The sequence below is a fragment of the Seriola dumerili genome, unplaced genomic scaffold (genome assembly GCF_002260705.1).
Source record: "Seriola dumerili isolate Sdu_G_001 unplaced genomic scaffold, Sdu_1.0 BDQW01000025.1, whole genome shotgun sequence".
Taxonomy (NCBI): Eukaryota; Metazoa; Chordata; class Actinopteri; order Carangiformes; family Carangidae; genus Seriola; species Seriola dumerili.
The window spans coordinates 3,020,788-3,042,198 of NW_019174280.1; the positions used below are offsets into that span (position 1 = coordinate 3,020,788).

Here is a 21,411-nt window from a genome sequence, read left to right on the forward strand (position 1 = left end):
TGAGCCCTTCACCTGTCTACAGCCATACCGCCTAAAAGGAAAAACAAGGAACATGCTAGGGTAACTCCATAAATTAGAAAATTGTGGCACATACACTTTCGAAACACATGCATTCAATGTTAGAGAGCAATGAACCAGATGACAACCAGACTTCTGTGCTGCTTTGGTTGCTGCATGCTCTTGCAAATGAGTTTTAATGCTTTTCTGCCATAACAAGCTCAGTGTGTCTTGATTTTGGTGATATAAAAGGCAGCAAACCAAAATAGCAAACAAGCATGTTGAGCTTAACGGCTATGAAGGCATTCATTCAGTTCAAAAGACACAGCAAAATGCCAGAGTGCATAAAAACCACAAAAAACTGTGTTATTTTAAATTTCTAAACTAAAGGAGGCATGCACAGGGGGAGCCTCACACTATCCCAGCGGGAGCTTCCTCTTCTAAGAAGGTGACAGATATTTGCTCGGTGAAATAAAGTGATTAAAAGTGAGGAGTGGACCAGAGAAAAGAAAATACAGGAAAGAAACAATAGACACCAAGACAAGAGAAAAAAAAAAAAAAAAACAGAGAAGAGAAAAAGAACAGTATTAGAGCAGTGAACACAGCTCCCCACTACATCACTGTCAGCAACGCTGGACCAAAGTACTCTGAGCTCAGGAGCTGAGCAGCAGCTCAGGCCAATTTATTATCTCATGAGTCGGGTCAACTGTCACAGGGCTAAGAATATCAGTCGTTCTCTGTGCTGCTCAGGTAAGATACAGCCTCTATTGCTGCAAACCATCATTAACAAACTTCCACTTAGAGAGACTAGAAATCAACATCTAAAATATAATTAAATAATTATCTGAAAATATAGTTTTGTCTTTGTTCATTTTACCCAAAGCCTGTGAGAACGTTTATTCAGCGTGTCATATCCTCTCTATTACAGAGGACACACACTACACTGGTAATATTTTAGGTATCTATTCATTCTCATGGACTTAATGTTAAAGACCAGAGCTCCCACTCTGCAGTTTTCTTGCTTCGGCTGCACTCTAAGTGTGGCTGTGTGAAGCGTGGCCTGTGGAACACTGTGGATGCAGATTCACCTAATGTTAAAACACGAATAATGATATTTTCTGGGCCTCATAACTTAACACATAACTCTATTGGTTGACAATAAAATATGACAGCAAAAGGCTGATGAGCTATGAATAGTGCTGGAATAATTTGTTTTCAGTTCATTTATTCTGTGGAGAGTTTTACCTTTTTAACAACAGCCATTTTCTCAGGATGCTCTTAGTGCATTCAAAATTTGAACACGTTTTTATCTCGTCAAAGCCAGCTTTAGCTCTATTCAAGTGGAGCTCATTCAACTGCAGGAGATCGAATATTTTAACAGCACGCAACACTCTATCAACTCTCGACTGACTTCCAATACGGGGCTAAAACTTTTGACATGAGCACAATCACTGTTCATTTTGTTTTTTTCTGTGTTCTTTTTCACTCCGATGAAGAAAAAAGTGACGTGCATCAACGTTTTGAAGAAAGGCTCCTTTCTAATGTCTGTTTGCTGCAGAGTTTTAAAAAATCTACTAAATATGAAATTGGCTCAGGGATGACAAAATCTGTGCAACTGTGTGAGGCCATTACCTCACTGCTCTGGATACTAATCAAGACCATGTATTATTAACAGGCATAAAGTTAAGTTTATATTTTTTATATTTATAAAGTTTTATATTAGTGATAAAATGGCCCAGGTAGTTATTTCAGAGCCAGTAAGAGCCGCTAAATTCATATGAGGTTTCACTGTATCTTTTACACATAAAATGACCTGAAGCACTTTTCAAGACGTAGATTACTTGTTTGCCGATGTGCGTTTTTCATTTCTATGAATAATTAAGGCAGATATTGTGTTTTCACAATGAAATGGAATATTTTTACTGTGGTGCATAAATCAACAATCACTCAGAAACAAAGAGGATTCATGTCTACATTGTAACCAAAGCATGTCAACAGTGGTTGGTCCTTCTACTGCCTCTCATGCCTCGTCTCTCAGAGATAATCATGATGGCTATTTATGAGGGTAAATCAGGCTGAGAGCAGCAGACTACAATGGTTTGACTGGTTTATTAGTTAAAAAGATAAAATCACACCAAACAAGACAGCTGTTAATCTTGTCTTCGTTTTTAAATGAAGTGTGGTTGAAAAAGACATAGCACAGGAGGAGAGAGCAGAGGAAGAGAGAGCAGAAGAAGAGAGCAGAGGAAGAGAGAGCAGAAGAAGAGAGCAGAAGAAGAGAGAGCAGAGGAAGAGAGAGCAGAGGAAGAGAGAGCAGAGGAAGAGCAGAAGAAGAGAGAGCAGAAGAAGAGAGAGCAGAGGAAGAAAGAGCAGAGGAAGAGAGAGCAGAAGAAGAGAGCAGAGGAAGAAAGAGCAGAGGAAGAGAGAGCAGAAGAAGAGAGAGCAGAAGAAGTGAGAGGGAGAAGAAGTGAGAGCAGAAGAAGAGAGAGCAGAGGAAGAAAGAGCAGAGGAAGAGAGAGCAGAAGAAGTGAGAGGGAGAAGAAGTGAGAGCAGAAGAAGAGAGAGCAGAGGAAGAAAGAGCAGACAGAGGAAGTGAGAGGGAGAAGATGTAGGAATAAAAAAAGCACTGACAGTCGTACCTCACAGTGATCTCACGCTGGAATGGTTACACAGCATTCAGCCAGGCAAGGAGGGAGGGGGCGTGCACGCACAAGGAGACACACACCCAAACACACACACGCATGAGTGTGTGCAAACAGTGAGAAACAAAAGAAAACATGAGATAAGCCACTTGTGAGAAAGTATAACATAAAACCCCCAAAACAATTTCAAACATTTAAAGCAAACAAATGTTTGTCTGTTAAAATGTGCGACTCCACAAACTCAACTTCAGTTCAATAGTATCATATATTAACTTTTAACATGTTGGTTAATTAATAACTTATAAAAGAAATAAATAAAAAATAAAAAACTAACAAATAATTTGTTATTGTTGTTATTATTTTAAGTTTACTAACATTTTCAATACACCCTCAGTTTATTAGCTGCACTGAGCTAAAGCTGAGTCGGTCTAATACAACAGTCCTGTAATAAATCCTCCATCATGAAGGTTATAATGTTCAGTTTGTGTTGAAACTGGTGTTGATACATTGGTGTGGTCATTTCACATGTTGTAGTTAGTGGTGCTGTTTAAGTGTGTTGAGTTTTACTGACAGGTGTTTTTATTATTATTTTGTCCAGCCTGTTTATATCAGCAGGTAGAGTTAATAACAGACCTTCATAAAGGAGGATTTATTGCAGGACTGTTGTATTAGTTTCAGCTGGGTGTACTTAAACTGTCAACTGAGTGTATATTGATATTATAAAATATTCTTATTAATATCATTACATGATTTAAGCTCTCATTTCACTGAAGTCTCTGTCCCACTTCTCCATACACATCAACCTGAGTGCATTCCTCCATCAGGTTTACTTGAAATGTTGTAGCTGTATTCAATAAACATTTTGCAGCACCAGTTCATGATGCGGGAAGCTTTGCCTTGATACTGTTTTTTATTGTTCCTGCAAACCCAGACTAGTTCTTCTTTTTTTAGGTAATTGTCTCTCCCCCTCTGCGGAGAAATCTCTGAAAATCAACAGGCTCTAGTTTTCATTTATCCCATGTGCAATAAACACTCTTCATTCAAATACAACAAACTGCCTCAATGTACAGCACTTCATCTCACTGCTCTTATTAGAAGAACCTTTCATTTTATTTCATATTGTATGGCAATAATAGAACACCTCCAACTCTTTTATTATCATATTGTGTCTATATAGTTTTTATGGTGCCTGGCTGCTGGACAGTAAAGGTGTGAACTCAACAGATAAAAATGTTCAGATGTGTATATTCTACTTTGGGGCAAATGCTATAAAACAATGAGGAACGTGAAACAGAAATGCAGAGTTTAACCCTCAGTTTGGTCTTAACTTAACAAACCTGTATGTTACATGAAACTGAGTAAATAAAAGGCTTTGTAATACAAGAAGAAGCTCCGATAAAGATTTAAAGACTATAATTTATCCCATTAATACACACGAGTACAAATCACTATCATGAGTAAAGGAGAAAAAATTAAGTGAGTGAAGTCAATTTAGCAAAAACAGGAGATTATAATGCCAATCTGTGTGTGTGCTTCCGCTCGTCCTTCCATGTTACATAACGCAGGTGTCGCACGTGTGAAAGGTGTCGTTTGTGCTCTGAATGAATATGTTAAAAGGTGGAACAAATCATAGTTTGGTACAGGTCATAAAATGGCTGGATGACAGTACAGTGTGTGTGAGAAGAAAGATAAAGGACACCTCTCCTCTCCTTACAGGATCATTAATCTCAGGTACCAACTGTGGGGCTCTGTCTCACCAGGTTCAATGGGGTATAGAGGGAAGAAGGGGAGAACCAGATCTCAGAAAACTTAATTGACTAAGGATGAAAAAAACTTGAATCTTCAATCTGTTTTTTTGTGTGATTTTATCATTTTGAAGGAGAACTACAGCTTACTGTCTTTTGTGCGTGACTGACCCTTAACGACAGGCTGTCGAGCAGATTGTGAAAACCAAATGGTCTATTCCAGTTCTCCCAGTTCTCCTGCAGTGAACATGAAAACCTGAAAACCTTACCTCTTTCCACCAGCAGAGGGGGGAAGTGGTAAAACAAATACCTTCACTCAAAGTAAACACTGTGACATCCAGAAGCTGTGGCTAATGAATGTCATTTTGTGACTTTACAGTGGGAGAATTAAGCATTTGTTACTTCAATCTTGGACTCTTGGTCTTTTAATGGCACTAAACCTGTATTTTATGATATGTGACTGAACCTGCTCTCTGCAACTGCTCTGCAGAGAGTGACAGGGATCATCACACAAAAATTTGTGATGATAATTGTGATGGCAGACGTGTGAGTAGAGTTCAGATTTGATATTGAGACTGTCACATTTGTCATCTTTCAGGTAGTTATGTGACACAATAGTCTTTGCACAAACACCTGACTCAATGCCGACCACAGGCTGTGATAACAGCACGAGAGAGAGGGCTGGAAACGATACACATCCTGCCTTCCCCGTTGAGAAAGGCTCACCTCATATTAGATCTACCATTATAAGAAAATGCTGGAAAAAACACATGTATTTATACTGTATCTATAAGTAAGCATCACATTTCAGAGCTGTGTCAACACAAAAAGTAGATTTGTGAGACATTTTGAGATTAATCCCACCAGAGTATGTAATGTATTTGTCCTCTGAAATAATTTAAAACACTGAAACTCAGAGCCCAGTCTTGTGTGTTAACATTGTGTATTTTGTGCAGGCCCAACAAACTGACCCCTATTAGCCGTTTCCCACTAAAGCGCCACAGGCCGTGTTCACACTCGTCCACTCCTCCACCCTCCTTTTAATCAAACCAGGACCTTTCTCAGCTTTAAGTTAATGGAGGACAGGAGCAGGGCAGCAGGCTTTCTTTCTAAACTTTAGGAAGCTTATTAGAGCACATATGACCGAGCATGGACGGCAATTTATGTGAGCTCCAAGTTGCCATGGCCAAAGATGTAGAATTGGTTCATATTTTAATCATTGTAAAGCCCATTCGCTTCGTGATTGTGTTTACCTCTGTTGTGTTTAAAACATTCTTTTATCAGCAGCAACTGCAGATAATAGAAAATAAACTGTAAATACTCTAATCAGCACAACATGAAGCTGAGGCAGCACTTTCTCCACAAAAGACCCTCACAGCCTGAACAAAGACTAACAATCTATAAGGCTGGAAATAACCAAGATAAACAACATGTTCAGCTGAATCAGTAAAATCCTGAAAGAAACACCAAATGAGAAACTGTGAGGGAGCTTTACCTTCTCCAGCTGACTGTGAACGTGCTGAACAATCAAATCCAGCGCAACAAAGTTCTCTCCCCCTGAAAATCAGACAAGTTTAAGACACACGCAACAAGAATGTACTTTTAACTGAAATATCTGTCTAATTAAAGTTATTCAGTGCTTACACAGAGATGAGTAACAATTGATGTTTTTGGTTTCAGATACCATAACACGACACTTATTAATATGAAACTGGAATCAAATTCACCAATATTTAATGTTGTTTTAGCCCAGACAGCAGTGCTAAAGATTTGCTTTTGACCAGAACAAGGATACTTCATTCACCTGTGTATTTTATATCAGATGAAGCCCAGTAAGACCAGTACCAAGTAAAGAGCTGGTATATTTCTATTTAAGAAAGCAAATTTGACCACTGACCTCTGGGCACCACAATGTCAGCCACCTGCACTGTGGGCTCGATGTACTGTTCGAACGCTGGCTTTACAAACTTATTGTATTGCTTGATAATGCCACTAATGTCCCGCCCGCGCTGTGAAATGTCCCTCTTCAGCCTCCGTATCAGGCGGATGTCAGAGTCCGTGTCCACAAACACCTTCATGTCCAGAAGCTGTTGATGGGAAGAGAAGGGGAGTCTTTAATGAATCTGTACTGGTGTTGATTTATTCTGTAGATATGGACAGCTAGACATCTCACATTTCATCACTTCTCTATGGAAAAAAAGAAACCAACAAAAAAAATGAATGAATTAAAATGAATTGTTGTTGAGAGGTTGATTAAGTGGACCACGAGATGACTGTTTACTTACACTGTCAGATTATATTGGTTTCACTCTAATGATTTAATTATTATCATATTATCGAGTCTTCTGCTGAATGTTTTCTTGATAAATTGTTTAGCCAATAAAATATTCATGTTAATCAATATTTGACAGTCGATTAATGACATTCGATTTTCACACACCGCAAGATAAAATATTCAAATGACTTGTTTGGTCCAGAATCCAAAGATATGCAATCTATGAACATGGAAAACAAAGAAAACCAAGCAATTTTCTGATTTTTTTTTTTTTTTTTTAACTCAAATTGTTAGGGATTAATTTTCTGTTTATCAATAAGTCGATGAATTGACTGTTTCTCTGAACCCCAGTATATTAAGTATAGAATAAATTAGAGCTGAACGATATGCAAAAAGTAGTCATATTGCGACTGAGTCATGATTTCAGTTGGAGTGGTCCTTTTTGCATTTCATTTCACTGAAAAAAATCTAAAAATGATGATACTGTGATTTTTGCCTGGGCTTGTTCCAAACAAACATGTTCCTTTACATCTGGAGAATATGATTCATAAGCTGGGGCGTCTCTGTAGCACCGCAACGCTTCATTTATGGTCTGTTGTGACACATTTTACCCTTTATCAAAAAAAATAAAAAAAAATTGTGATTTGGTTATTGCACTTGGCCACATTGCAGTTTTGATCATATTTCGATTAATTGTTCAGCCCTAATATAAATGCATAGAAACAAGCAGAAACAGGCTTCACATTTAAACCCTGTGAGAGAAGCTGACAGCGCTTGTGTTGCTTTGTCGCACAGTGAAAAAGCAGCACTCTGAGCTGCTTCCATGGTTCCACATTTTTACAGCTGAAACATGACGCCGGGTTCAGCAACGCTGAAGAATCAGAAGTGTGACCCGAGGAGACGTCAGTTATCACCGCTGGTCCGTCTGCTGAGCTCCATTAAACTGAACCTTAACTCAGCAGAAACCAGGAAAAATCAATGTGGCAGCATCACAACAGAGGAGCAACAACAAAGAAGAAGCAGCCTCGCTCTCACAAAGAACCACTGGTGACTGGTGGAATGAAAGGGGGGTTTCAGAGTGATTTAGATGAGGGGGTTGGAGGGCTACAGGTATAACTCATTTGCACAACGAGCCAGTGGATTCTGTCTGCTGTAAATCTGACAAACTGACCAACCAAAAGGTGGCATGTTGCTGGATAAGCACGGCTGTCGGCCTGTGGAATGAGGAGTGGATTGTTTCCAAAAGGTTAGAGAGCGAGGCAGCGGCTGTAGATCATTTTCTAACCTGCTCCAACAGGAACATCAGGAAAACTGAGGACAACACTTTTATTTTATGGGTCTGTAATTTCAAAATAATTTCCTATGAACTTTCTTATTTTGGTTTAAAATCAGCATTTCTTTTGAGTTAATTCTTATACATTAGTTGTTTGCAGGAAACTTGAAAATGATGAGGGAAATTAAGGACTTGGTTTCTATTGTTTTCACATTGGTCCAGTTGAAGTCATGTATTTACCAATGAGTGATGACCACTTACACAAAAATATCAGGTTATATGATGTTTCTTAATTGTGTGAGTTGATCAGGATCGTCTGACAGCACTATTAACGACTGTATGCCATGCAATGGATTGTGTGATGCTGTTGAGTTCAAACTCAGATTAAGGAAAAAGAGGAAAAAAACCTCTGTTAAAAGAAGGAAGAGAGCCAGAAGGAAGAATGAAGTTTCACTTTCAGTTTGTGACAGTATTAAATCGGCGCACCGCTGTGTTCAGGGAAAACAAATCACAGAAAGGTGAAACGCCCGTGTGGACTCTTGGTGTCTCAGCAGAGAAAGACATCAACGTTCAGCTTGTGGAAGGACTTAAAGACACTACTGGTATGGATTAAATGAATATTATCAACCAGAAGAAATGAATGTTTGTTACTCTTATCTGATTACGAGTTATGGGGATGTGAATATTATTTAAAGTTATTTAAGCATAACGCTGCAATCAAAAATGTGAGAGTATGCTTTATTGTTAATGAAGTAGGACTAAACAAATGTACTGTAAAATATATTCACTTAAGTAAGAGGTGAATAATATCAAATTTAAAAGAGTGGAAGTTTGGGCAGGAGCCGAACACAAAATCTGATGTAACTTGACGGACGGCAAAAGGCAAAAGGCTCACGCACGTTGTGTCTTCTTCATCAACACAAGAGGAGGCTGCACTTACAATAACTTTGATGGGCTTTGCTACAGGATGCAGCTCCTGCACTGAGAAGCAACATCTAAGCAATCGTTTTAATGAATTTTAGATTGATGTAGTGCTGCAATATTAATAACTAACTTCTTATACCACAGAGAATGCAATCAAATACAAAACTATTTCTAACAAACACTGCAGGCAAGAGAAAAAGCCTCACACTTGGCCTGGCCAAGGTAAACAAGTAAATAAAGGTTATACACTCAAATGTCATGTTCATCTGACTAAACCTAATTCTGACTAATATAACAGTCCTGCAATAAATCCTCCTTCATGAAAGTTATAATGTTCAGTTTGTGTTGAAACGGTTTCAGAGAAGAGTTGATTCGACTGTGTGATCACTCTGGAGGCTGCAGTTTGTGCTGCAGTTGAACTGCATTATACAGAGAGCTGTTTCTGTGGTTTAGCCTGCCCTCACTCATGTTAATGAGGTGGAAAAATATAATAGAAACACCTCTGCATATAACAATTTAGTGGCACCACAAACTGCAGCCTCCAAACTGAGTCACAGGTTTCAACTTAGAAAAAAAACTAGAAAAGTAGAAAAAGTGAATTAGAGCCGTCACAGAGGACGATTTATATCAGCACTGTTGTACCAGGCTGCATTAGGTGTTCCTAATAAAGTGACAACTGAATGTGTGTCTGTAGCTCAGTTTCTTAAACCACATCTCCTCATTAGCATATCAGATGCCGCTTTAATTGACTTCCAACTCCAAGAATGGACACAGACCACAATTAATCACCGCGGACAACCGCTGTTATTAACTGAATCAGAGGGTAATCAACTACACAGCTGCGTCTCAGGGGAGGTAGTCCACCTTATCGCCACGGTCCAGCTCACTCACACACACTCTCACAATCACGCACAATCTCTCACACACACACACAAGCTTGAGGAGCACGATGCTGAGCAGCCATAAAGAAGACTCCTGTTCACTGCGTATGGATTTCCTCCGGCCCTCAACAGCATCATAATAAAGAACTGCTGAATTAATTCTCTCCTCATAAACCAGGTCTGCTCTCCTCATACAGCTGTTAATGGCTTTCATTTAACTGTTTGGACTGAATTTACATTTTGGTGTGTATTCTTAACCTTTAAAATTCAATTACATATTTAATTCTAGGGGGAAAAAAGATAATCAAATATTTTGACTGTAGAGAACAACACTGATATTTGATATTTAACAAAAAGTGTTATGCACATGTGAAATATTTCACCATAATCAGACAGATAAATTATAGACAGATAAGCAGTTATCTGATTTAATTTCCCTCCTCAGAATCAGAACCTTCAGCTCTTTATTAATCAGCCTGTTGTTTGTCTCTGAGCTGCCAGAGCCATTAATCAGGTCCGACAGAGACACTGAACAACACAAGAGAAATCTGATCCCAACCCGATTTTTTTTTTTTTGGCAGCATCTGAAATATTAAAACATTCAAACTAATTTGAAGTCATCATTTTGGTTTTTGAAATCGTGGATTGATTAGAGACGTCTGCTTGTCGAGGATGGATGATATTGTGTTGTTCTAAATGGGGCTTGATGTGGGAAACATGTCAGGTGTGTGTGGTTTAAAAACACAATGGGGCAAAGTCAGAGTGAAAATCTCATTTGTAATAGGAGATGAATGTGACCTTGGCGTGGTGAGGAAGAGGAGGAGGAGGAGGAGGAGGAGGAGGAGGGGAGGATTATACTGTTCTTACCTTCAGAAGCTCCTTGTTGGCGAAGGCCAGGATTCCCTCAAAGATGACGACATTGGCCCCATACACTGTTTTCTGTCAGGAATAAATAGATATTGATTAAACAGAGGTCTTTCAGGTGATGAAGCGTCCAAACAGCATTTAAGTAACAAAACTGGAGAACAAATTTGGCTACAACGATCTTGGTATAACCGTTCTATGATAAAAGACAAGCGGCACTTGTCCACCATGATATCCATGGCAAGTACCAGCAGTTTGACATTAATGTGCATCGTATCACTACCGTGCTCACATGTGCAAAAACACAGACAAAACTGGGGCCCGTTTATCTGTACCAGGGGTCAAAAACTTCACAAGGGGATCTTTTAAATTGTCTACTTTCTATATGAGCAAGCAGACACAGGATGTCAGCTGCTTAAAGGAAAATACAGGACGGCCACAACCAGCTGTTCTCATGTTCTTTGCTGTTATCTGATGAACCTCACTGCTCACTGTGAACCTGCTTTACTACCAAGGCAAGCAGCTGTGTGTGTGATGGTGTGTGTGTGTGTGTGTGTGTGTGTGTGTGTGTGTGTGTGTGTGTGTGTGTGTGTGCGTGTGCGTGTGGATGAGAGAGAGATTAATCACTGCTTCAATCAAAGACAAAATGATGCTGAGTATGTCACAATCCTATTACCTTCCTCTGACCAGCTTCATGCTAAAGTCAATGGGCTGGACACTTTAGTATCGATTCTGAGGAAGTGAGAGAGCAAGAGGGAGAGAAAAAGAGAAAGAGAGAGAGCAGAAACAAAGAGGGATGGAGAGAGAGAGGGAGGGAGAGGGAGAGAGAGAGAGAGAGAGGGAGGGAGAGAGGGAGGAGGTGAGGTTGTGTGTGAAGCAGAGAAAGTGAACTCTAAAGAAACAGATGAGTGTTTATCGATTTGTTCATTTCCCTCTTAGCTTTTAGCTAAGAGATGATTTAGTGAGTCTTTAACATGTTTAAATGTTGGTGAGAGAAAGAGAGAGAGAGAGAGAGAGAGGGAGAGAGAAAAGGTGACCTCCAGTTTTACCAGAGAAGAAACAAGAAAACTCGGCTACGCCCTCTTGTTCATCCATGTAACTGGTAGAAACACACACACACACAGTATATACAGCCTGCAGTTGGGTGGCCCTTAAAGGCCTCAGCACCCTCGGGGGCCAGAGGCTTAATTACATCCAGCACAGTACAAAAGGCCCATAAAATGATTTCAGAGTCACAAGTCGTGATAGGCGATTTCCCGCGTGGTGTTGGTGCTTTTCAGCCATGAAATTACACTGCAAAGAAATAGAGAGTAGTTGTCAGAGTACTACACTGCCAGATTGATTCCTCACAATGCTTCTGGGAGGGGATGTGTGCTCTTTGCTTGGGTTAATGTCCTGTAAACTAAATCCTTAATAATTAGCAAATTAGCAGGCAGCTCAATTGGCATCAGCTCAAACGATGAATACATCCCCAGGGGTGTTCAGTGATTTGTAACAGCAACGGTAATTTTAATCCTGGAAAAAAAACACTGATTCAATTTTCTTTTTATGGTGAAGAGAACTGACATGTGCTGTCCCACTGAGGCCTGTGTCCCTGTTCTCCAACTACAAAGACGACATGGAAATATTATACATGATTATCACCTCTGCTTGTAGATCTACCTGCTTTATTTATATAGTTAACCTTTTCAGTTCATGTCCAAAAAATGCATTTGTGTTTTACTTTTATTCATCCGCCTCTTCTCATTCATTCTTATTATCAAAATGACAAATAGCACTTTATCAGAATATAGATGCTGTCACATATGAGGAGTTCATCACAGATCAGTAATCCAGTTTATCACTAATATCTGTGAGGTTTTTCAGTAAATCAATAAATAAAATAATCACAAATTAATAAAGTAAAAACAACATAGATTTGGTCAAAGTAACTCAGATGTGATCTTTCTGACTTCAGAGAGGTGAACACTCAACAACACCTGGGGAATTATATAAATAAGCATAATATACAATAAATAACGGCTATTTAAAGAACTCCTTACAGCCTCTAACACCATTAACCAGAATGGGACACCACCACTTCAATGCTCACAAGTCAGCTGCCACAAAAACACACAAGGAGGGGTTACCAGAAAGCACAATGGCTTCTTTTGCTTGTAAGGTCCAGGACTTGTTGTTGTGCTGATAAACAGTGAGACAGACCACTCGGTTTGTGTGCAAGCTTCACATACACAGTGGGTGGGACACCGCCTTTCTGCCGGGACTGATAGTGAGAGGTCGTCGTACCAAAGATACTGAAGAGCCGTAAAGACTGCTGAAACTTATCACCAACATACACACATCTCCACTCCGGAGTTCTCAGAGGTTCAAAGTATGATGAAGGTCTTTGGTGGGAAACACAAAAGTTAAAAAAAAAAGAACAAAGAACCAAGGAACTCTTCTGACAGAAAGCTCACACACTGACAAAGGATGTTTGTGCCGCTACACGCGGGTTGTTACTCAGCTAATTTTTAACATGTATGATCCATGTTTTTTCAGAATTTCACTATGAAACAGCGTCTGAATGATGAGCGACGACTGTCCTGGATCTGTCTTCATTTTTTACACACAGATTTTTTTAGTCTTTATAATCACAAAAGGTGCATATTTTGACAACAAACTTAATATGAAGAGTATGATCAGAGTTGTGCACATAAGAACAAAAATTCTCCTGTGCGACAACTTCAACTACAAATCAACTAGTTCATAAAACAACACTCATTTCCACATCACTGCTTTATGTCTCCATGTGTTCGTTTCTACTTAAATCTGGGACACTGGAGGAGAATCTGAGTCCTAAAGATCAGTGAGTAAACAGGCTACGGAGAGAACGATTAGCAGCAATAATTAAAAGACTTCAAACCCCACTGCTATTACTGTTTCCCCATTAGTGAATGGAATTGATTGTGTAAAGTGTTTATGGGCTGTGCCGCTCCTCCGGCTCGGTGAGCCTAAAATAGTGTAATACAGTATCAGTTGTCATCAGTTATGAGCTGCATGACTGCCATGTGAAGTTGGTGCCCGTGTAGCTCGGTCACAACAAATTGGAGGGTACACAGGCGTTCCCACAAAGCCTTGCATCCACCCTCTGATGATGAAATTTACATCACTCAGAGCCCAGCGGACCCCCGCGGGTCAGACACACCAAGTATAACACCAGTCTTACCCATTCTTTGCGTCTGCTGTGAGAGGTGAAGTCGTACACCGGCACTTTGATGCTTTTCCCTTTCTTCAGCTTCCTGAGGACGGTGACCAGCAGCTCGAAGTCGAAGGCATCAGGGTGGTCAAAGTTGTACTCGTTTTTAGCTGCCAACTCCTGCTCCTCTTTGTTTAACACCTGGAAACACAAACAACGAGTTAGCCATGCAAGATTCAAGACTAAAGATGGGACTGATGTTGCTCGGTTACAGTTATTTTATAAGAGCAATGGTGGTGTAGCAAATTTCAATTGTATCATTGTGCATTAGTGTTAAAAATCTTTACAATTACAGCTGATAAAGTTGTTGAAAAGTCTGTGTTTTTCTCAGCGAGGTGCAAAGGGAACAGGTTGATAATGCACTTCAGAAATGAGGCAGTTAATCCTCCCTTCTTTAACAAGCAGCTAATGGGGTGTGTTAAATGTAATACAGCTGGTACTTTTTCTGGGAATGAAACACATAGTGTGTGTGATTATGAAATGATGTTTGATGTCTTAAGATGCAAGAATGGAAAAAATTAGTTTTACTGATCAAAAAACATCTTTAATCTTTATATCTTTATCTTCTCATTGGAAAGGAAAGTTTGCATCGACTGCAATTCTTGAAATCCACCCACAGACTTCCTGTTGCCTCGTCTCCACTCTCTTTTTTATCCACATTTGTCCTGGTGCCCTTTAGTGCCGTCTATCAAAGGCATAAAGTCCGCAGAGATATATTTCACCTTTAAAAGAATATGCACCAGCTCAACTGTTACATTAAATTTAAAGAGGCTCAACAGACCAGAATGTAAGGTACTGCCAGCGCCAAAATTGTCCTCTCCCATTCACCTTCAACACATCACTAGATATCTACTGTATGTGTGTATATATATATATGAGCCACCTTTAATTGAGAGCAACAATTCTCAGCTGGTCATTTTAAAGCTCATATCTAGGATCTAACAGCGCCAAGGATCAGAGCGGATTTCTCCTTTAAGACTGAACCCACCCCACTCATTTCACTCACTGATGTTAAATGAATACACAACAACCAGCACCAATCCATAGAGACATGCAGACATAATTGACTCTCTTGGATTCAGTGAGTCGAGGAAACGGAGAACTCATCGACCTCTGGTCTCAGAGGAGAGACGCCTGTAATTGCTATGACCTATGGTGTTTAAACGGTTATCGTCAGAGGCTTTTACTCACTGTGCTGACATCAGCACTGCAGCCCTCAGTCCAGTGCTTTATCCAATATATCCCGGACTGATGAATAACTAAAAGAGAGCTCATAATTGCAGTAAGTAAAGCTGCTAATGTTCTGTAATCACTACTCTTTAAATGCTTGTTTATATTTTAAATGACATTAGTTTGAGTTTAGTACCTTGTAGAAGGAGTCCATCGAGAGCAGAACCACCCAGGGAACGTCCAGAGCTTCAATGATCTTATTGGCTACTGTGGTTTTACCAGAAGCACTTCCTCCACACAGACCTACCAGAGGAAAACACACACAACCACAAGTGTTACCAACAGATAAATATAAAACCTGCAGCTCCACATGTGGTAGACATATTTAAACTACCACAGAAATCAGGCAACATCTGTGTTGTATTAGAGGAAGACAGCAGTGGGTTTTCATTTTTTTGTTGTTGTTGTTTGAGTTGTGGTACATCTGCAGAGCATGTTCGGTCTTTAAAATGTCAGAAAATATCACCTTCAAATATTACAAGCAGCACTGCAAAACAAAAATACACTCGATTTACTGCAAATTCTACAAACGCTTGTAACCTTGGTTTCCTTGCCACATCATTTCTGTATCGACACAGACAGGCGAAGGATTCTCTACAGAAAGTTTGGACACGACAGCGCTGATGATGCGCTGCAGGAAGATCACGCCTCACCGCTCTTACAGAGAAGAGCTCCACTACACCTGTCAGTCCTCGTCACCTCTGCTGCTGCACTGCAGTCACCTGAGAGGTGGAGCCGGCTCTGTTCTGCCACCTTAATGAAGTCCCACATACAAACAGAGTATCTGTGCATTGTGGACAAACTGATTCGTTTTTCATTTTTCTCGCCCGCGTCAAGATCTCTACCTGCAAACACTGACATCTTGGGTTTTGACGAGCCTGGCATAGTCATGATAACATTTCTTTCTGGCATATTGTCCCTGTTTAGCAGTTGTTTGTATTGCTGCGAAACTTAAAAAAAACTACAAATACTGGTACCAAAAAAAAAAAAAAAACAGTCAGAATGAAGCCCTTCTTTACCTCACACAACCCGCCTGGGTTAAAGACCACAACAGCAATCCTTCAGGACAACAATCCTGGGCACCGGGCCAGAATGACAGACTGGCTGGGGAAAAAGGTGAAAAAGAGGATGCAGTTGCTGCGAACGGCTGTGTGTCTGTGCAGAAATAGCCTACGGAGCTTCTTCTGTGGTATAAACAACTCTCAGTGAAGTGTTGGGATGGGGTTTTTTGCACAGATAAGACCCATCAAGGTCAAAACTGCTGACTGGGAGACGGCGGAAAGAAACACTGCAGTGCTGCTAATTTCTATGTATGATCATAGTGTCTGAGGGGTTATAGAAATACTGGCTCCCACTTGTAAATTCATGTATTAAATAGAAAAAAGAGCTTGTTTACTGCGTCCCTATAGATTCAGTATAGATGACAAATTCTGAGTGTGACGCCTGGCCACTGAAACAACAGATAAAACTACCTTTTCTATTGGCAATAAAACCAGACTGTAAGATAGCAGCAACCTCGGGTATCGATGATGCTTTACAATATTTCTACCTTTCTCTCTTTGTTCATTCATCCATCCGTCTTTTTTGTTGTCATCACTTCCTCTTCTGTCTCCATCTCCCAGTGAATAATGTTGGTTTTTCCTCTGTCCGGCTCCCTGCTGTTGCACAGTCTGGTCCTTTAAACCGGACCCATTTCGACCACAGTTACAGCTGAGTGTGAAATTGTGACCAGTCACCGTGGCCCATTGACAATAACAGATTGCCTACTAAAGATAATGTCCACCTCTCCCTCCACGTAATCCCGCTCATGCCAACCTGATGTGTTTAATCACGGGACATTGGCTCCGCGAATGTCAAACACACACATCACACACACACATGCACACACACAGTCTGTGTCACGGTTCATTTTACTGCTGCTGGGGCTCGTCCTGAGGTGGCCATGCAGTAAAGACTCAAGCCAGAGCATCATGAGCCAGAGTTTAAAAATATTTCACAGCAAGAATCTTTCTTATATTGAGAAAACTTCAAATCATTGATTAAGTCGTTTATCACAAAAAAAAAAACACCATGAATTTACAGTTCAGGGTCTAAAATAGGAGGATTTTCTCAGTTTCATACCATTAAAGAGGAATATTTCTCAGTTATGGACTGCTGGCCATAAAAAAAAGAAACTATTTGAGAATTTTTATGGGGCCGGGGCCCCTTGATTGTCCCTGTTGCCAGTTTAAAGATAAGAGGTGATCCAGCTCTTGCCGTCAGGGCGGCATCGAGGCTTTATTACAACCTGTCTGAGAAATTCAGTCCCTTTCTTCTTAAAACACATTTTCATCTTCTCAGCATATGCTGGTTTTATCTCGTTCCTGCTCGCCTGTATTTTCTGATTTGTCTGTGTCTGTTGGTTTTTATCTGATTGTCTCATCTCACCTGATTTCATTTTATAGTCTTTTATTGTTCCAGAGATGTTTTATAGTTAAACTACTTTGTAATTTTAAGATTTTGAAACGTGAGATAAGAATAAAGTTATTGTTATTATTGTTGTTGTTATTGAGAAACTGCAGCATTCTTTTTGCCACCATGAAAAACTAGAATCACCTCCTGGTGGTCGTCTGCCTCCTCCACTCAGACTAGTTTCAGGTTACATCCCTGTTTATCCACAGTCAGAGAAAATATGAACCATTTGTGTGAAATTTTGTCATAATTGCTGTGTGAAGTTATGGCTAAAAAGTGTTTTCTGAGGTCACACTGACCTTGAACTTTGACCACCAAAATCTAATCGGTTCATCCTTGAGTCCAGGTGAATGTTTGTACCTAACTTGAAGAAACTCCATCATGGTGTTGTGGAGATATCATGTTCCCAAGACTGAGACAAACGTACATACAAGATGCCCCATATGCCCCCCCCCCTGACTGTCGCCGGCGTGGAGGTATAAGAAATTAGAGAAGATCTATATTTTAATTCTGAGCTGTGGTATTCATATTTGATCTGTCAGATTACAGATGTACTCGACGTGCCAGGAATCCTCTTGTAATCTTAATCAAAGTAGTTGTGAACACACAGGACGACTGAAGTGTCCTTGTTCCCTCACCTATGACAAAGGCCTCTTTGAAGGTGGTCCCGGTGACGTTGTACCACGGCGGTCTGCCAGCGATGTAGATGGTCCGCTTGTTGGTCCTCAGCAGCGGAGGTTCCGTCTTCGACTGGCTCGTGGTCCGTTTCCGTGGAGATAAAGACGGGGTCAAAGGGCAGCGGTTGACACGGTTCGAGAGGCCATCCAAGGAATCATCTCCACTTCCACTGAGGATAAACACAACAGATGTGAAAGTCAGAAGCAGCTGACTGACTTCCTTCTACAGGTTCACCTCACTGGTCTGTTGACTGGACTTTTACCAAACACCTGTGACTGGTCAAAGTTTACCTGTGAAGAGGCAGCACTTGATCTGATTTAGTCTCTGTGACGTCTGCATGTTCACTTTAATTCTAATTTTGTGTGTGTATGTGTTTGTTGCCATCAGAAATGCCTTGTTAGCTCATAGTTGACCCCCTGCTGCTGCTCCAATACAGGCAATTCATTCATTTGAAGGTATCTGAAGGTTCCTCAAAGCTAAATGTGAGGCAGGTGTAACAGAACTGATGCTGTCAAAATCAGCCTTTTTCTTTCCAAGCAGCTAATCAGAGTTCTGAAGATATACATGGGAAGGAAATGGCGCTAATATTTTTTAAAACTGGCCCAAATTTGAGCCTTTAAATCCTTTTTTTTTTTTAACTTTTGAGGACTTGCAGATGCTCTTCTGTCCTGCAGAGAGATGAGAGGGAGTCTGTCTACTCCAGCGTCTCTCTCTCTCTCTCCACAGTGAAGTGTCTGCTGTCGGTGTGGGTGAGGGGGAGGAAGGGAGAACTTGCCAATCCTCCCCAGGAAATCACACCGCTGCCCTGGACACAGCAATGGCACAGCGTGGGGCCTCCATTCACATGAGTAAGGCTGTCATCACTTGGCACATTTTCTGAAATGACCTTTAGTGTGCCCTGGTTGTCCTCCAAAAAATGAATAAAAATGAAATTCAGTTTTAAATCTGGCAGTTTGATGCTGCCTCAATTAGCCCTAAATATGAACATCTGAAACATACAAATTATCAAGGTCTAACGGTGAAGACGTTTGTCATTATCCATGATAGTAATCATTTAATCAGGTTGAAATGCATTCCTGCTGCTCTCCATTGTCCAAATTCTGCATATTGATAATCATGAAGAGAAATTATTCAAATTCTAAAATGCTGCTTGGTGGATTGGGTTCAGCAGCTCAGGCCGGGCCGGGGGTGCAATAAACAATTATTTTCATCTTCAATTCACCTGCAGACTATTTTCTCAATTTATAATTTTGCTGCAAACCATTGGAAAAATAGATATTTACAGTCTCATAGAGCCCAAAGTGACGTCTTGTTATGACCCACTAACAGTTCAGACTCTGTACAGATTCAGGTAACTGTCCTACACTGTCCTGTATAAAGAACTAAATGGTTTAGGGCCAAAATACATTTCTGACCTTCCATTACAATATAAACCATCCTGACCTCTCAGGTGGTCTGGGACAGGTCTGCTCACTGTCCCCTGAGTCAAACTTAAACAGAGAAGCGGTCAGTTCACTTTTTATGCTCGACATATCCGAGACAACCTCCCAGAAAACCTGAGGTCTGCTCCAACTCCCAGTTTGTTTAAAAGAGGACTCAAGATCTATGCAAGGTATGATTATTCCTGGTGAAAAAGAAAAGTAAGTAAGTGAGCCTTTAGGGAACCATGTAAAGATCACCCACAATTGCGACAGAATCTGCTGGCTACAAAAAGCAGCAACTGAACAGCTATTTCTGTGCATGAATTACATGTATATGTATCCTTTAGTTGAGCAAATGTTAACCCAACTCATCATAAACGTGAGAAAATGTCACATATCAGCTAGCTGCCTTGCACTCCCTTTTATTCTCCAGTTTAGCACGGTCCCCATGGGAGATGTAATACATCATCTGAATGGACAAATGTTGGCACACCCAGAATATCCTGATGCACACACCTAGGTAGGTTAGACACCTGACCCCCCTGCACACCCCCAGTGCTACGTGTTATAAGCCAGCGTTAGCCACAAACCAACATTAGCTGGCGCTGTGATGTGCAGGGAAGCATTGCATTCAGTCTTCTATCAAAAGTAGATAGAGTAGCCAGAGCGTTTGTTATTACTGTCTTTCTTCATCAGAGCTATGTTTTAACACATCCCACTGAAGCTAGACATTTATAGTTGGTCTGTAGTCATGCAGAATTGTCCAGGCCGAGTTGAAACGCTAAGAAATCATGTTTTGTCAAGTATAAACGTTCACCAACAAAAGAAAACGCATAAATTGTTTAATTTTCCATAAGGTCTGGAGAAAGGTCCTAATAATATTATATAATAATAGTATTGACAGTTAGCTTAAGAGGCAGATACCTCTGCCTCTTAGCATAACACAGCTGAATATCAATTAGCAAACAAAACCTCAGACATGTATTTTATAATTTTGCCATGAACCCAGGTGTTGTTTTTGTCCTGTTTGTATTTTCCTCTTCTGTTAAGTCTTTTGTTCACCGCAGCCATGCTCACACAATGCATGTGGCAGCTAGCCAGCTAGCGGCGTTAGCGAGCCACCGTAAACCGTTTTCCCTGCCGTGCTGCGATTCGCGCCCGTGACATTTATACATTACATTTTTGTACCTGTCGGATCTTAACATTGACCGGTCCTCTTCCATCTCCTCATCTATCAGCCGTTCGTCTACCTTACTGTCGCTGCTTGTTGTTTCCATGTTGACTCGGCGTGGCGCGGAAACCAAACACCGGGAGCGTCATGACGTATGAACACGTAAGATGATGTTGTATTTTAGGTAATCGGAAAAAAGTGCTCAAACATGCACTGGTTAATAATTCACAATTAATTTGGGAATCGTGTTGAAATTTTGCTATACGTTGTATTAAATTAAAAAAAAAAAAACAATATATGAATAGTATGAAATTTAAACAACTTCAGCTCAGTCCTCTGCCTTTGTGCCTCGGTTACACTTTGGTCGACACAAAACTGAGCTGTTTCCTGTCTGATAATGTGCAATAGTACTCCATAGTAGTGCTATCTATTTGTGGATCATTTGGGTCCACTCTATCACTATCTTAAATTGAACAAGATGACAAAAAAGGGCCTAAATAGAGGCGATATAATGACATGAGTTTCATTCACACAATTTTACTATAAGTGCATGTAACAATCAACTTTGTAATGTCACTGATAAGGATAAGTGCTGTTTTTTCAAGGAGATCAAGGATGGATTAC

General features: G+C 40.3%; 1 protein-coding gene across 1 annotated transcript in view; it reads right to left on the reverse strand.

The window, feature by feature from the left end:
- The window catches only part of LOC111240407 (uridine-cytidine kinase-like 1), a 37,973-nt gene extending 17,080 nt beyond the window's left edge, over positions 1–20,893 (reverse strand). The window contains exons 1-8 of the mRNA XM_022770409.1: positions 20,805–20,893; positions 18,156–18,364; positions 15,203–15,309; positions 13,807–13,977; positions 10,605–10,676; positions 6,282–6,471; positions 5,880–5,941; positions 2,637–2,653 (exon numbers count right to left, since the gene is read on the reverse strand). Of these exons, the coding sequence (XP_022626130.1) occupies positions 2,637–2,653; positions 5,880–5,941; positions 6,282–6,471; positions 10,605–10,676; positions 13,807–13,977; positions 15,203–15,309; positions 18,156–18,364; positions 20,805–20,893 (917 nt within the window). The remainder of the gene's footprint in view (positions 1–2,636; positions 2,654–5,879; positions 5,942–6,281; positions 6,472–10,604; positions 10,677–13,806; positions 13,978–15,202; positions 15,310–18,155; positions 18,365–20,804) is intronic.
- Positions 20,894–21,411: the final 518 nt, after the last annotated feature.